This window comes from Salmo salar, chromosome 23 (genome assembly GCF_965601325.2).
Source record: "Salmo salar chromosome 23, fSalSal1, whole genome shotgun sequence".
Classification (NCBI taxonomy): Eukaryota; Metazoa; Chordata; class Actinopteri; order Salmoniformes; family Salmonidae; genus Salmo; species Salmo salar.
This window is the reverse complement of record NC_138313.1, coordinates 27,564,120-27,584,576: the sequence shown is the minus strand read 5'-3', so window position 1 is coordinate 27,584,576 and position 20,457 is coordinate 27,564,120. Positions and strand designations below refer to the sequence as shown.

Sequence of the window (20,457 nt, the reverse complement as noted above, 5' to 3'; positions counted from 1 at the left end):
GTAGGGGGCAGTATTTTCACGGCCGGATGAAAAACGTACCCAAATTAAACGGCCTACTACTCGGGCCCAGGAACTAGAAAACACTCTGAAGTTTCTAAAACTGTTTGAATGATGTCTGTGAGTATAACAGAACTCATATGGCAGGCAAAAACCTGAGAAAAATCTAACCCGGAAGTGAGAATTCTGGTGCTTGTAGTCCTTTCAAGTCATTGCCTATCGAACACAGTGACTTAGGGTTCATTTTGCACTTCCTAAGGCTTCCACTAGATGTCATAAGGCTTCCACTAGATGTCAACAGTCTTTAGAAAGTTGTTTGAGGCGTCTATGATGAACAGAGAGCGAACAAGAAGGTGGGGCAGTTGGTGACCCAGGGAAGGACATCAGTTCATTGGCGCGCATTCACATGAGAGGTAGCTGTGTTCTAAAATGTTTTTCAAGACAATGGAATCGTCCGGTTGGAATATTATTGAAGTTCTAAGTGATAAAGGCCCTAAAGATTGATGCTCTACAACGTTTGACATGTTTGAACGAACGTAAATATTACTTTTTTTACTTTTCGTCGTGACATTTTACGCGCACTTCCTACACTTGGAGTAGCTTACTGAACACGCTAACAACAAGGAGCTATTTGGACATAAATTATGGACTTTATCGAACAAAGCAACATTTATTGTGGACCTGGGATTACTGGAAGTGCCTTCTGATGAAGATCAAAGGTAAGTGAATATTTCTAATGCTATTTATGATTTTAGATGACTCCAAAATGGCGGGTATCTGTATGGCCTAGTGTATTTTTCTGAGCGCAGTACTCAGATTATTGCAGTGTGCTTTCCTCGTGAAGCTTTTTTGAAATCTGTCACAGCGTTTGCATAAAGGTGATGTTCATCTATAATTCTTTGAATAACAGTTTAATATTTTATCAACGTTTATGGTGAGTATTTTTGTAAATTGTTGTGCTGATTCACCGGCAGTATTGGAGGCAAAATATTTTCTGAACATCAAGCGCCAATGTAAAAATGGGGTTTATGGATATAAATATGAACTTTATCGAACAAAAAATGCATGTATTGTGTAACATGATGTCCTAGGAGTGTCATCTGATGAAGATCGTCAAAGGTTAGTGCATCATTTTAGCTGGTTTTCTGGTTATTGTGACGCCTGTCCTTGCTAGGAAAATGTCTGTCTGCTTTTTCTTGTGTTGGAACTGTCCTAACATAATCTAACGTTATGCTTTCGCCATAAAGCCTTTTTGAAATCGGACAATGTGGTTACATTAAAGAGACGTGTACCTTTAAAATGGTGTAAAATAGTCGTATGTTTGATAACTTTGAATTATGACATTTTGTGGTTTTGAATTTGGCGCTCTGATTTTTCACTGGCTGTTGAATAGTGTGAAACGTGGGTGCCCAAGAGAGGTTAATGGCTGTGATAGGAGAAAACTGAGGATGGATCAACAACACCTCCTTTGGCCGCCTTTCCTTCCAGTTCTCTGCTGACAGTGACAAAAATCGCTGAAGCTGGAGAATTAAATTTCTCTCACTAATTTTAAACATCAGCTATCTGAGCAGCTAACCGATCTCTGCAGCTGTACATAGTCCATCTGTAAATAGCCCACCCAATCTACTTACCTCATCCCCATATTGTTATTTACTTTGCTGCTCTTTTGCACACCAGTATCACTACTTACACACCATCATCTGCTCATCTATCACTGCAGTGTTAATCTGCTAAATTGTAATTACTTTGCTACTATGGCCTATTTATTGCCATACCTCCTCATGCCATTTGCACACACTGTATATAGACTTTTTTAAATTTTGTATTGTGTTATTGACTGTACGCTTGTTTATTCCATGTGTAACTCTGTGTTGTTTCTGTCGCACTGCTTTGCTTTATCTTGGCCAGGTCGCAGCTGTAAATGAGAACTTGTTCTCAACTAGCTTACCTGGTTAAATAAAGGTGAAATAAAAATTGTAGTTACTCCACAATACTAACCTAATTGACAGAGTGAAAAGAACGAAGCCTCTATAGAATAAAAAAAATATTCCAAAACATGCATCCTGTTTGCAAAAACGCATTAAAATAATCCTATAAAAAAATGTGGCAAAGTAATAAACTTTTGTGTTATGTTTGGGGCAAATCCAATACAACACATTAGTACCACTCTCCATATTTTCAAGCATAGTGGCTGCATTATGTTATGGGTATGCTTATAATCTTTAAGGACTGTGGAGCTTTTCAGGGTAAAAAAGAAATGGAATGGAGTTAAGCACATGCAGAATCCTAGAGGAAAACCTGGTTCAGTCTGCTTTCCACCAGACACTGGGAGATAAATTCACCTTTCAGCAGGACAATAACCTAAAACACAAGGCCAAATCTACACTGGAGTTGCTTACCAAGAGGACAGTGAATATTCCTGAGTGATCAAGTTACAGTTTTGACTAAAATCTACTTGAAAATCTATTGCAAGACATGAAAATGGTTGTATAGCAATGATCAACAACCAATTTGACAGATCTTGAAGAATATTTAAAAGAGTAAAATGGGCAAATGTTGCACAATCCAGGTGCGGAAGCTCTTAAAAATGTTCCCAGAAAGATTCACAGCTGTAATCGCTGCCAAAGGTGATTCTAACATGTATTGACTCAGGGGGTTGAATACTTAACTACATCAAGACATTATAATCTCTTCTACTTTGACAGAGTATTTTATGTAGATCGTTGACAAATTACAATTATATACATTTGAATCCCACTTTAATACAACAAAATGTGGAGAAAGTCAAGGGGTGTGAATACATTCTGAAGGCACATTTGCAATTAACACAACTATTTTTACAAGCAAGCGAGCCACCCTATGAGTCATATACTTTCCATCAAAATAAATACAATCATCATGACCGTGAACTATTAACCTTGATATTGACTGGCTGGCCGTTAATATTGCTTTCAGGGCTCTGAAGATGTGTGATAAGAACAGGCACACTCACCCTAGTTTCCCACTGCATTTCATTCTCCTTCCTCTCCCTGGCCTCGCCCCTTTGCTTCTCCTCCAGCCTGTGCTTGGCTTCCGTTGCTGCATCGATGTCTCTCGACTTCAGGCTGACCGTCACATCCTTCCAAAGGCTGAGGGTCAAACACAAACAGTGACTTGAGGTTCCGGACCAAACTAAATAAATATATTACTAAATCTGATAATTTTGTGCCTGGCTGGATTGATAGTCATATTAAACTGGATGCCATGACAGGAGCTACTACCCCCTAGTCCACAGAAAGGCGACTGGACAGAACACAAAACAGTCACTTATTACTGCCCATAATAAAATGAATAGAGAGACTTCTCACCTGCGGGACTCGTACTCCAGCTGGTCCTCCAACTTCCTCACCTTCTTCTTGATACAGCCCATTTTCTTTGTGTCAATGAACAAGGAGTTTTCCTGGATTCAAATTCAAGAGATAAAAAAAGTTTGGGTTGAAAGTGTATTAAAATTGTAACACTTTCTATATTGTTTTTTTATGTACAAGGTCAACCTTCAGTGAGAACATGTTGAGGTCAGGGATTAAAAACATGGAACATAGTCATGTCCTTAAAACAACAATCCTTTCCTGAATCACCTATTAACACATTGATATCCAGCAGAGATCCATTTTTTTTTTTAACTGAACTCACCCCAGATGCCCACTTAGCGTACATCACTCCATTCCACTCTCCTTCAATGGAGCAGAATGATTTCTTGTCATTGGGAGGACTGCAAACAAACACATTTGTAATATTTAACTAACTAACATCACAACCAATTTTTTTTTATATATACTGCTGTGAGCACAGTTAATAAAGCAAGAACAGGCTAACACTACGTGGATGATTACAAATAACAAAATCCCCTTACAAGATCTCAGCGGTGATCCTGTGCTTCTTGCCACCGTAGAAGGGCTTAGTGTGAAACACGATGCTGGCACTGTAGCCCGTTTTGGAGCAGTTGATGTTACACTCTCCACCCAACTCCACCCATGGGACAGTCAGGATCGACCTGAAGAGAGAAGGAGCACCCCACTACATGTCAGGTCAGGGAATCCAGATAGCAACTTATACCCATTTATACACACTCACTTTAGATATACAGTAAATTGGTGTGTGCTGTAATTCTGTTTTATTGTGAATTGAAATGGATATTTTATTTCCAGTACCACAAACTTGAGACACTGTGATAGTGTGTGTCATTTAAGAAATAAGGCCCGAGGAGGTGTGGTATGTGGGCAATATACCACGGCTAAAGGCTGTTCTTATTCACAATGCAACGCAGAGTGCCTGGATACCACAAACGCCCGAGGTGCCTTATTGCTATTATAAACTGGTTACCAACGTAATTAGAGCAGTAAAAATACATGTTTTGTCAAACCCGTGGTATACGGTCTGATATACCATGGCTGTCAGCCAATCAGCATTCAGGGCTCGAACTACCCAGTTTTTGTAATTACTCTTCAAGCATGACCCTACCTGCCATATCCATTGGGAAAGGTGAGTATGTAGTGCTCATCATGTTCCAGACAGGACACACATCCTGGAGGAGAGATGGGGAAGCACACACACTTCAGAATACACAAAACACAAACGTTTTGTACGTGTGTGGTATTTTATTGTATCTTATTAGGAGAAATGTTTTGGACTATGTGAGCTAAAGAAGTGTTCCCATGTATAGTAGTTGGTAAATATTTGATGTTAACAGAAATCCTAAGTGCTTGAAGCAATGTCTTACCCTGGCCAATATTGTGCACTCCAATTGACATTCCTAAGAACTTTGACTTGGTCCAAATGTGGGCGTTGAACTGAATCTTTTTTCTGAGACACTCTGCGTAGAATGCAGAAACTACAAGGAAGAGGAAAAGCAACAGTACAGTTAACATGTATGGCTCTGGTACTCTGACAACTGGGTAAAATATTGAAGGGGGGGGGACGACTCACTGGGGGGGTGATGAGAGACCTGCTCTGCTACAAAAGACACACTGTTGGCTGAAGACCATGGCACCGGACCCTCTGACGATGGCTCCTGAGGAGTGGGAGGAGGGGTCGGGAGGTAAACATTAATTTATTAGTAAAGGCTTGATGAAACAATTAAAAACACTTGCCTCAGTATCACAAAACATAACATTGATTATAAACTGGGTGGTTCGAGCCCTGAATGCTGATTGGGCTGGCAGCCGTGGTATATCAGACCGTATACCACGGGTATGATAAAACATTTATTTGTACTATTCTAATTACATTGGTAACCAGTTTATAATAGCAATAAGGCACCTCGGGGGCTTGTGGTATATGGCCAATATACCACGGCTAAGGGCTGTATCCAGGAACTCCGCTGCACCATGCCTAAGAACAGCCCTTAGCAGTGGTATATTGGCCATATACCACACCCACTCCTCATGCCTTATTGCTTAATTAAAGTATTACTAAAAACCAGCATATAAATCAAATGAATATAAGTTGTCAGTCTTTACTGTGGTACAACACTCACCATTGTGGTGGGCTCCTCGCTCTCTGAAGGCAGGTCCCAGTGGCAGAAGAAGACCTCTCCCAGGATGGGGTTGTAAGGTTTCTTGGCCACTGAGCTTTTCCTCCCCGCATGGAAGGCTGACATGTACCACTTCACCACCTGCACCATGCGCTCTTTGGGCTCCAGCTGATCTGCGATACTGGGGATGAAAACATCAGCCGTCACACCACTGAATGGAAAAGTTGTGGCACCACCTGAACACATCTGTGCAGAATGCCCTCAATGGAAATGGGGGGGATTCTGAAAAGCAATGTTGTTGTTATTTTGGGGGACTGTTTGAAGTGGTGTACCTGACAAACAAATCCGGATGTGCAAAGAAGTCAGCGTACATCTCCAGCAAAGACCTCCTCTCCAAGATAAATGTGGGCAGGACCACCTGAGAGAGAGAAAAGAAAGAAAACAGTCAGCAAGAGAGAGACGACGAGAGACGGGCGGACAGACGGAAAGCTTTTACCTTGGTGAGATCCATGCCCAGCCGCACCTGGGACAGCAGGTGCATGATTACACTCTTGTGCTCCTCCACAGACTCCCCATGATCCTCTGCCTCGTCATCATGGCTGTCAAATTGATCTGACCAGAGCAGACGGTAGGCAGTTTAAAACACCTACAGTAGGCCAAACACCACTGATACAGGACATCCTGATGTCCTCTTTTCTGTTACTAAATAAAACATCCACCAAAATAGGACAGGAACAGAATGTGTGATGTTGTTCCATAAAAATAGCTTCTTGTTTGGGGTAGACACGTGCGTGGATAAGTAGGGCAATGTGCGTGTGTGAATTTGTGTGCGTTCATGTGTGAATCACCTGCATCAGTGGTGCCGTTAGACATGGAGGAGTTGAGGGACTCGTTAGTGTCTGGACGTTTCAGCACTGTTCCGTCATCGCTGTGAGGCAAGGCAGCAGGAGGCCGAGAGGAACTGACAGAGAAGAGGATGGAGGGAGAGATGAAAAGAAATAACTTATTACCTGACAGGAAATAAATAAAAGGCACAGGATATAAACACACCTCCAGCAAAACACAATCAGCTTATATGATAATGAAGTATAGAGCGAGTATGTGGTGAGGTGGACAACCTCCCTCCCCTCCCCGTCCTTGGTCCCTGTAAACACCAGTAACTGTGGTATGAATGGATTATGATAAAGACAGTATACACACTCACTCTAGAAGGTGCTTGGGAGATGTGCTGTTCTGGTAGAACTCGTCAGCGTCGTAGAACTCGTCTTCGCTGCTGGAGTAGGAGAAGTCAGGGACAGAGTGGGAGGGGATGGTCATGTGACTGGGAGAGGCACCGCTGCTGCTGGGGTCCGAGGGGCCACTCCCTGAAATAAACAGACAGAGAGACGTGAGTTTATTTACTCTTGTACATAAACAATTAGAACTGCTTTAAACTCAACAATACAGAGGCTCCATGTCGGGTCTTTCTTGTCAGTGATCACCCTTTGTCTGCTCACATCGTTCCCACACTCCCATGAGGAGTTTGTTCCTTGCATAATCTCCCCTGCAGTGCAATGTGTGTTCCCATGCTTCTTCCTTAGTGCACAGCACAGGATTTATTTGGCAGCATCGGCAGGATTGGAAACAGGCAAGACCCTCCAAAATAACCCATTTTAGAAAATTTTTGTAAATGAAAAAATGCCAGTGAAAATGTCAATGTATGTGTACTCCGATGAGTTTCACAAATGTACATAAAATCAATGCAGTTATATGACATGATAATCAAGTCCCTAAATGCAAGTGCTCGGTACATAACACAATGTTTGTCCGGTACCGCTGCTAGCAGTGTTGATGACCTGACCACTAAAGTGAGGTGACCTCTGACCTGTGCTGTTGGGGGTCGGAGTCTGCAGACTGCCCATCACCGTGACAACAGCCCCCACCGGTAGAGTGGAGGGCCGCTGTTCTCCTTTACACATCTGAGAGCCATCTACAGAAAGAAAGAAAGACGACGAGAGAAAAAGGAGAACACTCTGGCTTTAGAACAACACTGATTTATGATGCAACAGATACAATGTCATTACAGACCTATGTGGGAAATCGCTTTTCAAATCACACAAAAACCGCAAAGCAGTCAGACTAATATAAACCTATGACTGTGAGAATGATAATGTCACCAGACTGTGCCAACATGGGGTCTAGATTTGGAATCGGATTTTTGTGTCCAATTTCGATTGCTCTACATTGGGAAAAGTTCATGGCCAAGTAGACATGATGAGTCAGAGATTCAAGCACACCAGGTGGCACTGTAGAGGTGGTTTCAGGAAATAAACATTCATCAGGTACAGAAATCTGAAAGTATTCAATCCAAGGCTATTCTATGTCCATGAAATAAAAAAATTGTAAAAAAAAAAAAAGAATAAATAACGCCCCATGTCAGCAATATCAGTATGTGGACTCAAAAGGGGTATTATTATTCTGATGGACAAATCTTTCTGATAGGACTGTAGATGGGATTGTGTCTCTCTGTATACTGTACCTGTGGGGAGGGTGGTCTGTGTTGGCATGGCTAAATTGACTAAAGAAGCGTCCAGAGGCGGAAATATCCCATCCACTGGGTTGATGGTGCTCTGTACAGGGCGAGACAAAACGGTGCCAGTCTTAAAACATAAAAGCTACATTTGCAACTCACATCGCTCCAGAACGCAATCTGTAGTAATACTTAATGCAACAACACAGAGCAGACTATCATGACAAAATAAAATACACACTGCTAATGACTGGAAAGATCAATTACCTTTCACTCTGCTTCCGGGAAATATTGGTTAATTAAGTTCTACCTAATCAATATCTACCTACTTATAGCACAACACTTACTGTAACCTAATACTATCCAGCATAGTTGCAGCCCTGCAAAATCGGACAAAACACATTCCAGTTAACTACAGAATGTGATGGCATAACGTGTCCCCTATTGAAATGATCCTGTGAAGTGAAAACCACATGCTCAAGCTACATTTCTCTATGGCCGATATCTCTCTACACACTATACCAAGTGCACTGCTGCCATAGCTTTATGGGTCAGTGATACATTTGACCCTGTGTGACTCTGTCAACAGCAAAAACTAGAAGAGAGGCCAGAATTCATCAAGACCACCACAATTTCAGAACACAACAGTGTGGTGGGAGCAGCATGCTGAGGGATGACAGACAGCGTGAAGACGAGAGTGGTCTGATGCTCAGTGTGGGCACCGAGCAGAATGGAAGATGTCACACTACTCTACTGAGCAGACAGAAGTACCACTTCAATGAAGGACCTTTAGAGGAGTCAGGAAAGTGGAAATATGAAACTAGCCAAGAAAAATGAAGGCATGCAGTGAATTAAAGTAAGTCCTCTCTGCCCTTTTGATCTGGGGTCAGAGTGAGATTTGGGAGAGGATTTCTTCTGGAAAGTAAGGCAGTCACGCCTAATTATAGCCAATTACAGAAGTGTTGCCGCTCCATCGTGGTGGAACCAAATCAAATCAAACCAGTGTGGCCTCGCTAGCTAGAGATTAAATCAACAGCGAAGGATGCCTCTAGTGCAGGTAGAGGGAAAGGGTTAGAGCTATAGAGTGCTTAAGCCATGGTTAGAAGAGGGTCTACACATGTAACGCTAATGGCCAGAGAGACTACTCTCACAAGACGAGCCACAAGACGAGCCTGGCGGGCTGATCCTATGGGATTCTGACTTAAAAACATCTATGGGAAGAGAGTAAAGCCAGTAAACAGCCTTTGATGGGTTGACATCTATTAGTCCTTGATGGTTCAATAGGCATGCACAGTAAGGAGAAATCGATGGCGAGTTGGGGGGAGGGTATAAGCGCACTCACACACTCGTAAACACGCACGTCATAAAAGAAGCAGAATGATGTTGTGTCTAAAATGAGGGGTAAAGAGAAAAGTACCCAACTATTATCAGCAACAGAAAAGCTAAGGACATTCAGCTGGAAAAGGGGAGTGGCAAAGGAAAGAGCAATATACCAGATAAAGCCATTTATTAAATGGCATGCATTGTTCCATATCTGATTTGTCTTCTTTTCTATAGTTCAGAGTGAATTGAGTGGAAAAGAAGAATAGAGGTTTGGTTGATCTAGATTTTTCTTATGGACAGAGAACGTCAAAACTTACTATCAGTCCGTTTGCGTGTTGCTGTTCGTTACTTTGATCCTTAAAATTTTGAAAAGAAAACGTTACTTAGGATGGCTCAATTGTTTGTATGTAATGATGATATGAGCTTATTAAGAGCTTCTGTTTCAAGAAACCAGTTAAGTCATTTAGAAAGTCAGAGCATTGTTTATGCCAACATAACAAGTAAAGCATTATGAGCTCAAGGATGATCGAGTGTGAGAGGATCACCTCTCCAAAATCTCAAAATGGAACCTAATGGAATGTAGCAAACTGCCCACAATAAACTACAACCCAGGCTGTAGTCAAGTGGAAAACTACTGGCATGGCTAAAACAAGCAGTGCACCGTGATGTTCTCACAACAATGACATGACAGTAATGCAATGAGAGCCCCAACACCAGGGGTGGGCAACATACGGCTTGCCGGTTGGTTGCCCGTTTGATCTGGCCCGCGGGTTTTAGATTATTTTTCATTTGGGTTAAATAAAAAATAAAAAACACTCCAGGCCACTCTTGAACATCTAAAACTAGATAGAAAGTATGTTGAAATTATAAAGGATCTATACGTTTTCAAACAACTGACCTTTTCTTGGCTCGCTTTTGACGAACAAATCAGTTAGAAAACAATCTCTGCAGCCTTCCTCTGATTTTTGAAATCCTGATGTGGCCCTCGAGCCAAAAATATTGCCTACCCCTGCCCAACAGTCAAAGGAATGAACCCTTTTTACCTTGGCAATCTGCAGCAATACAATACAGTGCTTGATGGACTCTACCATACTCTGAAAAGAGAAACAGCACAGACAATAAAACACCACACTCAACCTCCAACAGGAGATGATTCTGAAAATAAGGACATTTAAAATGGGGTTTTACTTACACATGTGGTTTCCTTCAAATGTTCAATTTTCTAAGAAAGGGGAGAAACCATTTACAAATGGCTGTTTCACTTCAGACATTGTTTCAACACCTGACGAGACTTGGAAATCATGACTGAAAGTTAGGTAAATCATGGATTGAGAAAGATCGGCACAGTGAAACCAACACGGAAACAGTTTTGTTCAAACTCTTCCACAACCATGGAATTAGACTGGACGAGCAATGATGACATTCCATCTATAGCTGGGTTCTATGTTCATCACTACATAATAGGCCATTGTCCTCACCATTTTAAATAAGCTACAGAGTTTAAATGTTACAAACTGACCAAAAACCAAACTCAGGATCTCAATAAGGAAGTGAATCACAGCTAAGGAATTTACAACCTGTTTGCTCACCATTTATTAACTCATTACTCCCACATTTGTAAATGTTAGTAAGCTAGTTATTCACACATGTATTTTATATACATTTTCTTAAACATCCTCAGTTGTGTGCTTATTCTTTTACCAGGTACTGCATGAATGGCATGCCCATCTTGTGAGAAATTACACTGGTCACTCAAAACATTTATAAAAGTATAAATAGCCCACAATTTAGATTAGGGACTGAAAAAAAGATTGCACTAATGATTAGTAAATGGTTGATTAATGTGGGAGTAATGATTCATAAATGGTGAACACAAAATGTATAAATGCCTTATAAATGATTTATTACAGACCCTTAAAATAAAGTGTTCTAAAATATTATCTTTGAGAGTCATTCATTATCAGGCATCGTTCTGTTGACAAGAGATGAAACAGAAACGTCACTCACTCTGCATGACTCTTCATTGCAATCTTTGATTTTCTCGTCGAAGAGCTGGAAGAGAGTGGAGATGCAATCAATCTGAGCTGAAGAGGATACATGCAAATCAGGAGCCGAATTAAAAAACATTCATCGATGACGCAGTTTTATTAGAGTCACTGTCATACTTAGTCACCCAAATGTGGAGAAGCCTCACCTTTAACTGATCAATTAGAATTTGTAGGTATGCATCAGCCTCTGCAAGTTTCTTATCGAAGTCTTGGACACTTGGAACAAATCCTGTCTCTGCCTCCTAAAATAGAAAAAAATAATAATAATAAAAATAGTAGAACATTCTTAGTCTAACTTCACAGCACAGTATGACAGTTTTCTGCTCCCATCTGGTAACCTATTTTGGACTAAGAATTTTCCTCTGCCATTGCCTATACTCTGAAAGCTTGTAGGCGGATGAAAAAAAAAAGTACTTAAATTCCCTAGTGGGGCTTTGAAAAAGCAGGTTGTAGCAGCACAAAAACAGCAACAGTTTGGGAGAAGCTTCCAGCATTGTACTGTAAGTGGAGTGATATGAATAGTTCAACTAGCATTGTTTAAAAATACTTTGCCTGCCAGCCTGCCTGCCTACTTAGTTGAACACATTTTATGGCATCAGCATAATTGCATCAAGAAACCCATGGCAAAGGGAATTAAGTTGTAAATGTTTTAGAGAAAACACTAGACTATCTACATGACTCGGAGTATGTGTATGTGCAGGAGGAGGTTGGGGAGTCTGGCCTAGTGTCAATCACCTTCCAAGCCCTTAGGCTCCCATCATTAACCAGACTGACATAGATCATTTCATTGCATAATATCCATTAGGTGGTAGTGTTTATTTGCTGAACAGATGTGACCAGATGCCCGACGGACCATGCCTGCCTGATCTGCCCTACCAAGCAAAAAGGCAGTAACTGCTCATAGTGTGGAACTGAGAAAAATTCCTTAATTTTTATATATATACAGTGGGGGGGGGAGAAAGTATTTGATCCCCTGCTGATTTTGTACATTTGCCCACTGACAAAGAAATGATCAGTCTATAATTTTAACGGTAGGTTTATTTGAACAGTGAGAGACAGAATAACAACAAAAATATCCAGAAAAACGCATGTAAAAAAAAATTGAAATTGATTTGCATTTTAATGAGGGAAATAAGTATTTGACCCCTTCTCAATCAGAAAGATTTCTGGCTCCCAGGTGTCTTTTATACAGGTAACGAGCTGAGATTAGGAGCACACTCTTAAAGGGAGTGCTCCTAACCACAGCTTGTTACCTGTATAAAAGACAACTGTCCACAGAAGCAATCAATCAATCAATCAGATTCCAAACTCTCCACCAAACTCTCCACCTGTCAATATCCCTCGGCCTGGGGCTCCATGCAAGATCTCACCTCGTGGAGTTGCAATGATCATGAGAACGGTGCGGAATCAGCCCAGAACTACACGGGAGGATCTTGCCAATGATCTCAAGGCAGCTGGGACCATAGTCACCAAGAAAACAATTGGTAACACACTACGCCGTGAAGGACTGAAATCCTGCAGCGCCCGCAAGGTCCCCCTGCTCAAAAATACATATACATGCCCGTCTGAAGTTTGCCAATGAACATCTGAATGATTCAGAGTACAACTGGTGAAAGTGTTGTGGTCAGATGAGACCAAAATGGAGCTCTTTGGCATGAACTCAACTCGCCGTGTTTGGAGGAGGAATGCTGCCTATGACCCCAAGAACACCATCTCCACCGTCAAACATGGAGGCGGAAACATGTTTTGGGGGTGTTTTTCTGCTAAGGGGTCAGGACAACTTCACCGCATCAAAGGGATGATGGACAGGGCCATGTACCGTCAAATCTTGGGTGAGAACCTCCTTCCCTCAGCCAGGGCATTGAAAATGGGTCATGGATGGGTATTCCAGCATGACAATGACCCAAAACACACAGCCAAGGCAACAAAGGAGTGGCTCAAGAAGAAGCACATTAAGGTCCTGCAGTGGCCTAGCCAGTCTCCAGACCTTAATCCTATAGAAAATCTGTGGAGGGAGCTGAAGGTTCGAGTTGCCAAACGTCAGCCTCGAAGCCTTAATGACTTGGAGAGGATCTGCAAAGAGGAGTGGGACAAAATCCCTCCTGAGATGTGTGCAAACCCGGTGGCCAACTACAAGAAATGTCTGACCTCTGTGATTGCCAACAAGGGTTTTGCCACCAAGTACTAAGTCATGTTTTGCAGAGGGGTCAAATACTTATTTCCCTCATTAAAATGCAAATCATTTTATAACATTTTTTACATGCGTTTTTCTGGATTTTTGTTGTTGTTATTCTGTCTCTCACTGTTCAAATAAACCTACCATTAAAATTATAGACTGATCATTTCTTTGTAAGTGGGCAAACGTACAAAATCAGCAGGGGATCAAATACTTTTTTCCCCCCACTGTGTTTGTTTGTTTGTTTGTTTGTATGTATATATATTTTATTTAACTAGGCAAGTCAGTTAAGAACATATTCTTATTTACAATGACAGGCTACCAGGGAACAGTGGGTTAGACTTCAGGAAGTGAACAACACCTACCTCTGCAACATCTATCAGAGGTCAGAATATAGAGATTGTAGAGGAATACAAATACCTGGGTGTCCTCTTGAAGAATAAGCTTCAGTGGAGTAAATGTACAAACCTGATCTACAAAAAGAGCCAATAGAGACTGTACTTTCTCAAAAAGCTGGGATCTTTTAATGTTGACTGTACTATACTGACTCTGTTTTACAAATCTTTCATTGAGAGGATTTTAACTTTTTGTATTGTTTGTTGGTTTGGCAATGCCACTGTCAGCCAGAGAAATATGCTGAGAAGGATTATCACCACAGCAAGCAAGGTACTTGGAGTCAAACAGACAGGCCTGGATGAGATCTTTAAGGTCAGGGCCCTCCGCAAGGCTCACAACATCATTTTAGACCCAAGCCACCCCCTGTACCCGGACTTTGAAATACTCCCCTCTGGGCGCAGGTATAGGGCACCCCTCAGCAGGAAAAACAGAACTAGACAATCATTTGTGCCAGGTGTGATATCCCTCCTAAATAGCTCGGGCTAATGTTCCTATCGGCCCAGTAAGGCCAGTCTTTATTATTTTTATTTTATTTCATTAAAAATAAATGTTTTACTGGTATGTAACTGTTATGGAAGTTGTATTGTCAATTTTGTTTTGTATTTAAATGTCACTTTAAATGTGTACATGACACTGCAACAAAATTTCCCCATGGGGAAAAAATAAAGTCAGTAAGTAAGTAACTGCCTTGTTCAGGGGCAGAAGGACAGATTTTTACCTTGTCAGCTCAGTTACTGGCCCAACGCTCTAACCACTAGGCTACCTGCCGCCCCTTATTTACCTTGATTTCACAGTAACTTTATGCAGTTACTTTTAACATGACCCCCATTTTCTCCCAAAAACTAAATGCAGGATACTTGTCCATATGATTAAGCATGTAATTAATGTAGCAAAAATGACTAATTTTCGACCAAATGAGCAGTTACTGCCTTTTTGCTTGGTAGGGCAGTGATGACATTAGGCCTAAATCAACAACAGTCCCTTCTATACCTGGAACACAACAAGGCCAAAATACAGAAATGAAATACGCAGCAACTTCCTCAAAAAGACCTTGAAACTAATTCTTAACCACAGCATTTCGACCTTTCAATATTACAATTAATACATATCCATCACCACTTTGCTCAGTAAATAATATACCCTTTTTCAGTGCTCCTCTGGTTCTAGAGTGTCCTATGGTCCGACAGAGGCCTTTGGACTATGCCTGCTTCTCTACTGAAGCGTATCGTACAGGGATGTGAATAAAAGCCATTAACACACAGCAACCCCAGCGCAAGTTTAAACTGTAAAACCTAGCTAGCTTTATAGAGACCAAAGTCTAGGCCTTTTTTCTAAACTTCCTTAAGGATAAAAGGTGGTTTGCTATAAATAGATCTAAGTTGCTTATTGTTTGCTGGCCAAAGAGGTGCCTGAGCTAAAAAATAACAAACCAAAAAAACGGTCATTTTGCTAAACTTAAGAATAGCTCTGGTGTCTCTCTCTTATTCTTCCTACATCAACGAAATTTGAAGAGGCAGAAAAGATAATGGCAGATAGCAAATCAACTGAATAAAAAGGAAAAAAAGTAGGTTCTTAATCTGAAATCGACATCAACCCATTTGTGGGGAACTGCATCCTCATGTTTACATTCACTACAGTCAAAGTGCTGGCTTGGTGTGAGGGTAAGATTTCACACCTGTGAGAAGCTGTATTGTTTTAACACCTGCATCCAAAGACGCATGAAATAGAACAGGAAACAGCCCCCCCCCCAGCCCATATTTCACAGAGAACTTGTACCATACACTATTAATATATCAAACACTTGAGTGGGTCCGTTGTATTTTAGGTTCAATAAAATACTATCAATGACAATGACCTCAATCATAGAGGGACAAAGCCTTTGGCACTACAAACAAACAAGGGAAAAAGAGAATCCCTCTTGCTCATTATTTCTGTTATGTCTACACAAGTTCATATTACCATGATGGAGGGGATCTTTCTGCTTGAGGAGAGCATCTTATAAACCCAGAGGACGGTCATGTAGGCTAGAGACTGCAGCTTCGCCATGTTCACTAAATCTGTGGCTAAAAGAGTTTCCTCTAACCAGACAATACCTGCCCACACCCACCAGACACTGGAAACTAGAGGTCGACCGATTAATCGGAATGGCCGAATAATTAGGGCCGATTTCAAGTTTTCATACCAATCGGTAATCGGTATTTTTGGCCACCGATTTGCTGATTATAATTTTTTTTTTTTTTTTTGTTTTTTTACACCTTTATTTAACTAGGCAAGTCAGATTAAGAACAAATTATTATTTTCAATGACGGCCTAGGAACGGGGGTTAACTGCCTTGTTCAGGGGGGATTCTGGGATTCGTCTTTGCAACCTTCCAGTTACTAGTCCAACGCTCTAACCACCTGCCTTACATTGCACTCCACGAGGAGCCTGCATGGCAGGCTGACTACCTGTTACGCAAGGGCAGCAAGAAGCCAAGGTAAGTTGCTAGCTAGCATTAAACTTATCTTATAAAAAACTATCAATCTTAACATAATCACTAGTTAACTACACATGGTTGATGATATTACTAGTTTGTTTATCTAATGTGTCCTGCGTTGCATATAATCGATGTGGTGCCTGTTAATTTCTCATCGAATCACAGCCTACTTCGACAAATGGGTGATGATTTAACAAGCGCATTTGCGAAAAAAGCACTGTCGTTGCACCAATGTGTACCTAACCATAAACATCAATGCCTTTCTTTAAAGGTCGTAATTAATTTGCCAGAATTGTACATAATTATGACATAACATTGAAGGTTGTGCAATGTAACAGGAATATTTAGACTTAGGGATGCCACCCATTAGATAAAATACGGAACGGTTCCGTATTTCACTGAAATAATAAACGTTTCGTTTTCGAGATTATCGTTTCCGGATTCGACCATATTAATGACCAAAGGCTTGTATTTCTGTGTGCTATTATGTTATAATTAAGTCTATGATTTGATATTTGATAGAGGAGTCTGACTGAGCGATGGTAGGCAGCAGCAGGCTCGTAAGCATTCATTCAAACAGCACCTTTGTGCGTTTTGCCAGCAGCTCTTCGCAATTCTTCAAGCATTGCGCTGTTTATGACTTCAAGCCTATCAACCCCCGAGATTAGGCTGGTGTAACCCATGTAAAATGGCTAGCTAGTTAGCGGGTGCGCGCTAATAGCGTTTCAAACGTCACTCGCTCTGAGACTTGGGAGTGGTTGTTCCCCTTGCTCACATGGGTAACGCTGCTTCGAGGGTGGCTGTTGTCGATGTGTTCCTGGTTCGAGGAAGGAGCGAGGAGAGGGACGGAAGCTATACTGTTACACTGGCAATACTAAAGTGCCTATAAGAACATCCAATAGTCAAAGGTATATGAAATACAAATGGTAGAGAGAGAAATAGTCTTATAATAACTACAACCTAAAACATCTTACCTGGGAATATTGAAAACTCATGTTCAAAGGAACCACCAGCTTTCATATGTTCTCATGTTCTGAGCAAGGAACTTAAACGTTAGCTTTTTTACATGGCACATATTGCACTTTTACTTTCTTCTCCAACACTTTGTTTTTGCATTATTTAAACCAAATTGAACATTTCATTATTTATTTGAGGCTAAATTGATTTTATTGATGTATTATATTAAGTTAAAATAAGTGTTCATTCAGTATTGTTGTAATTGTCATTATTACAATAAATAAATAAAATAAAAATATATATATATTTAAAAACCGGCCGATTAGTTGGTATCGGCGTTTTGGTCCCCCAATAAATCGGTATCGGCGTTGAAAAATCATAATCGGTCGACATCTACTGGAAACCCACCAGACACTGGAAACCCACCCATTTTGCTTTCCACACAGCATGCCCCAGTTAAGGACTGCATCATCGCACAGCAACCAAACGTTTCCCCCCCAGTGTGGTACTCACAGGACGCCGAGCTCGGAGGGACATGCCTCGTCAGACTGCACAGGCCAAAGCTGACCCTAAAGCGCCCCTCTCCTCCGCTACTCAAACACACGGCTGTTCTTGTGCTCTCCACTCTTCCTGACTGCCAGCAGAAACCACACCAAACCTGTCTGGTATGTTCTACATCAGCTGAGCAGCAGCATACACAGGAAAAGTTAATCCAGGATCCTTCTCTCTCTTACAGGAAGTACAGACGTTCTTACAAAAAAAAAAAAAGAAAGGCAGCACAAGCCTATGTGACAAGCAACAACAGCTGCCCTGATTGGATAAAGCTGTGGGCAGATGTCTGGCTGAGAGTAAGCAGGACTCTGATTGGTTCCAGGTCAAATTATGTCACTATGACTGCATGCTTACACAGTGTCTGCAAGCAGGCAGATACACGCAGTCAGTCAGCAGTGTTTTATCAATTTTTTTTTTACACAGGGGGTGGGGAGGGGAGGAGTGGGTTAGAAAAGGAAAGCGGAACAGAACATAAATAAACAACTTGAGGGTAGAATGAAGGGAGGTGAGAGAAAGTATATGCATGAGCCAATCAAAAAGCACAGACTAAATGAATAGCTGGAAATTGGCAGTTCATAGAGCGACTAATACACAGCACTCTCTTTGTGGCTTGCTCATCACCAGCCAACAGCCCAACTACACTCCCTGTGCACCTAACCACACAGGGACACGCTTTAGGGCTGGGAGATATGGCCTAAAAATCCTTTCTCCAAATAAGCTTTGTTGTACAATTAAAGGTCAAATACACTGCATTTAAAACAGTCAGCAATAATCTAATAAATTCAGGGTGGCCTATGAAAAATGCCTTTTTGTTACAAATTTAACCACAACCATGCATAATGCACATTCACTAATAATGACGAACTTCTTGTAGCAGGTATTATAGAAAATTAACACAGATCTCATAAACAATCTCTCACGCACAGGCCTATGTGCTAGTGAGTAGCCAGCTAATATTTATATTTCACGTTTAGCCAACTTGGATCTATTTGCTAACAAGGTAGAACAGTTGAATTGTTATGAACACACCCTTCTGTCCGTCTCCAACTGTTTGAACAGCATGCTGGCCCGTCCACTTTGTTCAGATGATGAAATCAAGTGGCCTACCTTATTTCTCAGAATGAGAACGAGTTTCCTATTCCTCACATGGTGTTTTATGCTTACTGTACATTTCTAAAACACAGACTAGACAGCTAATGTAAGTCTTTGGCTAAAATGCTGCTCGCTGTACATGGTAACGTAATACCGCATGCGACAAACTGAGCATTCATTTTCCAGAATCAATGAGTACAGTTACATGCACACAATAATATGATTACTGCGAATAGTCAGATTAATATAATAGTTTGATTTAAACGGTTACATGCTTTGCAAGAAGACCGATTTCCTTAATAATCCTGTTACTTGGAGACATCTGAAATCTGGCTACCTGATAGGACTGATAAATGCAGAAAATCTAAATAAATGTTATACCACAGCGACCACCGCTATTTTTGTGAAACCTATTTGATTCGGAGTTTGGACATACACTGTTTATGTGTGAAAAAGTATTCATATTAGAAATGGTTAAGATTTTCCCGAACTCACTTCACTCGCGCAAAAGAAGGAAGCTTGCGCTGCTTGTGCTAACAAATGTTTACATGTCCTAATAACTCAAAAGATTGTTCAGAAAACCAGGTGTTTTAAATCGGCATTTGATTACTTTGATGATGACGACCTTGGGCTGATTAAGATAATCAGAGTAACTCTGCCTACCGACAATCAGTTTAACATCGAATTATTAGTGTACATGTAAACGTACTCAATGTTCCTTGATATCTCTGTTTTAGTAGTCTGCTCTGCGTGCAATTTGAGGAGTTGAGACAACATTAACTTCTTTTCTATTTCAGTAAAATAATGTCTCAATGTGTTTCGGTGTCCATGACTGATTCTATTGGACCAAACCTCATACGCAAAAATAGCGAGTTAAAACTGCTTGTCAGAGAGGAAGATTTGACCTCTCATCTTTGTTGTTGTGAGTGGCAGGTGCTTGGTGTGTGTGTGTGTGTGTGTGTGTGTAAATGGGAAGGTGCACAGTGGCAGTGCACACCACACAGAAGGAGCGAAGGAGACGAGACCAAAAAGAGAGCGGACAAATTCCTTCTATTCTCAGATGACTCCTTAACCCGCTCTCTGATGAGGACCAGAATGCCTTAGCCTGTCAGCAGTGTCCCAGTGCTACTAGCTTGGATGAGGCTGACAGAGACATGATATTCATTCTGTATACTAACTTCCTGCATCCAAAAGACCTCCACAAATACGCTCCAAAAGGTTAAATATGAACTGCTATTGCTCAATGTTCTCAACAGTTCCTCTATCATTTCCTGTGGTCTTAAGTAATCAAAAAAGCAGATTTAAGAAATACTACATTATGGTCTTTCTTTGAAGGTTAAACACACACGCACACTTTGAATAAAAATTAAAAACTATACACAACAGCCAAAGTTATTCCCATGTAAATATATTGAGCAA

At 41.1% G+C, this 20,457-nt stretch overlaps 1 protein-coding gene across 6 annotated transcripts in view; it reads right to left on the bottom strand.

Moving 5' to 3' along the window:
* LOC106584321 (oxysterol-binding protein-related protein 9) overlaps positions 1 to 20,457 on the bottom strand; it is a 38,410-nt gene that overhangs the window by 2,495 nt on the left and 15,458 nt on the right. For 2 of the 6 annotated variants that reach the window (XM_082968011.1, XM_082968015.1), the window contains 19 exons: positions 11,536 to 11,631; positions 11,349 to 11,393; positions 10,534 to 10,563; positions 10,385 to 10,435; positions 9,659 to 9,697; positions 8,028 to 8,118; positions 7,374 to 7,478; positions 6,714 to 6,873; positions 6,358 to 6,470; positions 6,006 to 6,121; positions 5,842 to 5,927; positions 5,513 to 5,690; positions 4,963 to 5,047; positions 4,757 to 4,867; positions 4,498 to 4,561; positions 3,890 to 4,030; positions 3,670 to 3,748; positions 3,345 to 3,436; positions 2,990 to 3,125 (listed from right to left, as the gene is read on the bottom strand). In XM_082968011.1, coding sequence (XP_082824137.1) covers positions 2,990 to 3,125; positions 3,345 to 3,436; positions 3,670 to 3,748; positions 3,890 to 4,030; positions 4,498 to 4,561; positions 4,757 to 4,867; positions 4,963 to 5,047; positions 5,513 to 5,690; positions 5,842 to 5,927; positions 6,006 to 6,121; positions 6,358 to 6,470; positions 6,714 to 6,873; positions 7,374 to 7,478; positions 8,028 to 8,118; positions 9,659 to 9,697; positions 10,385 to 10,435; positions 10,534 to 10,563; positions 11,349 to 11,393; positions 11,536 to 11,631 — 1,818 coding nt within the window. Of the gene's footprint in view, positions 1 to 2,989; positions 3,126 to 3,344; positions 3,437 to 3,669; positions 3,749 to 3,889; positions 4,031 to 4,497; positions 4,562 to 4,756; positions 4,868 to 4,962; positions 5,048 to 5,512; positions 5,691 to 5,841; positions 5,928 to 6,005; positions 6,122 to 6,357; positions 6,471 to 6,713; positions 6,874 to 7,373; positions 7,479 to 8,027; positions 8,119 to 9,658; positions 9,698 to 10,384; positions 10,436 to 10,533; positions 10,564 to 11,348; positions 11,426 to 11,535; positions 11,632 to 17,907; positions 18,171 to 20,457 lie in introns of those variants that run through there. The other 4 variants (XM_082968013.1, XM_082968014.1, XM_082968016.1 and 1 more) reach the window with 4 other exon arrangements.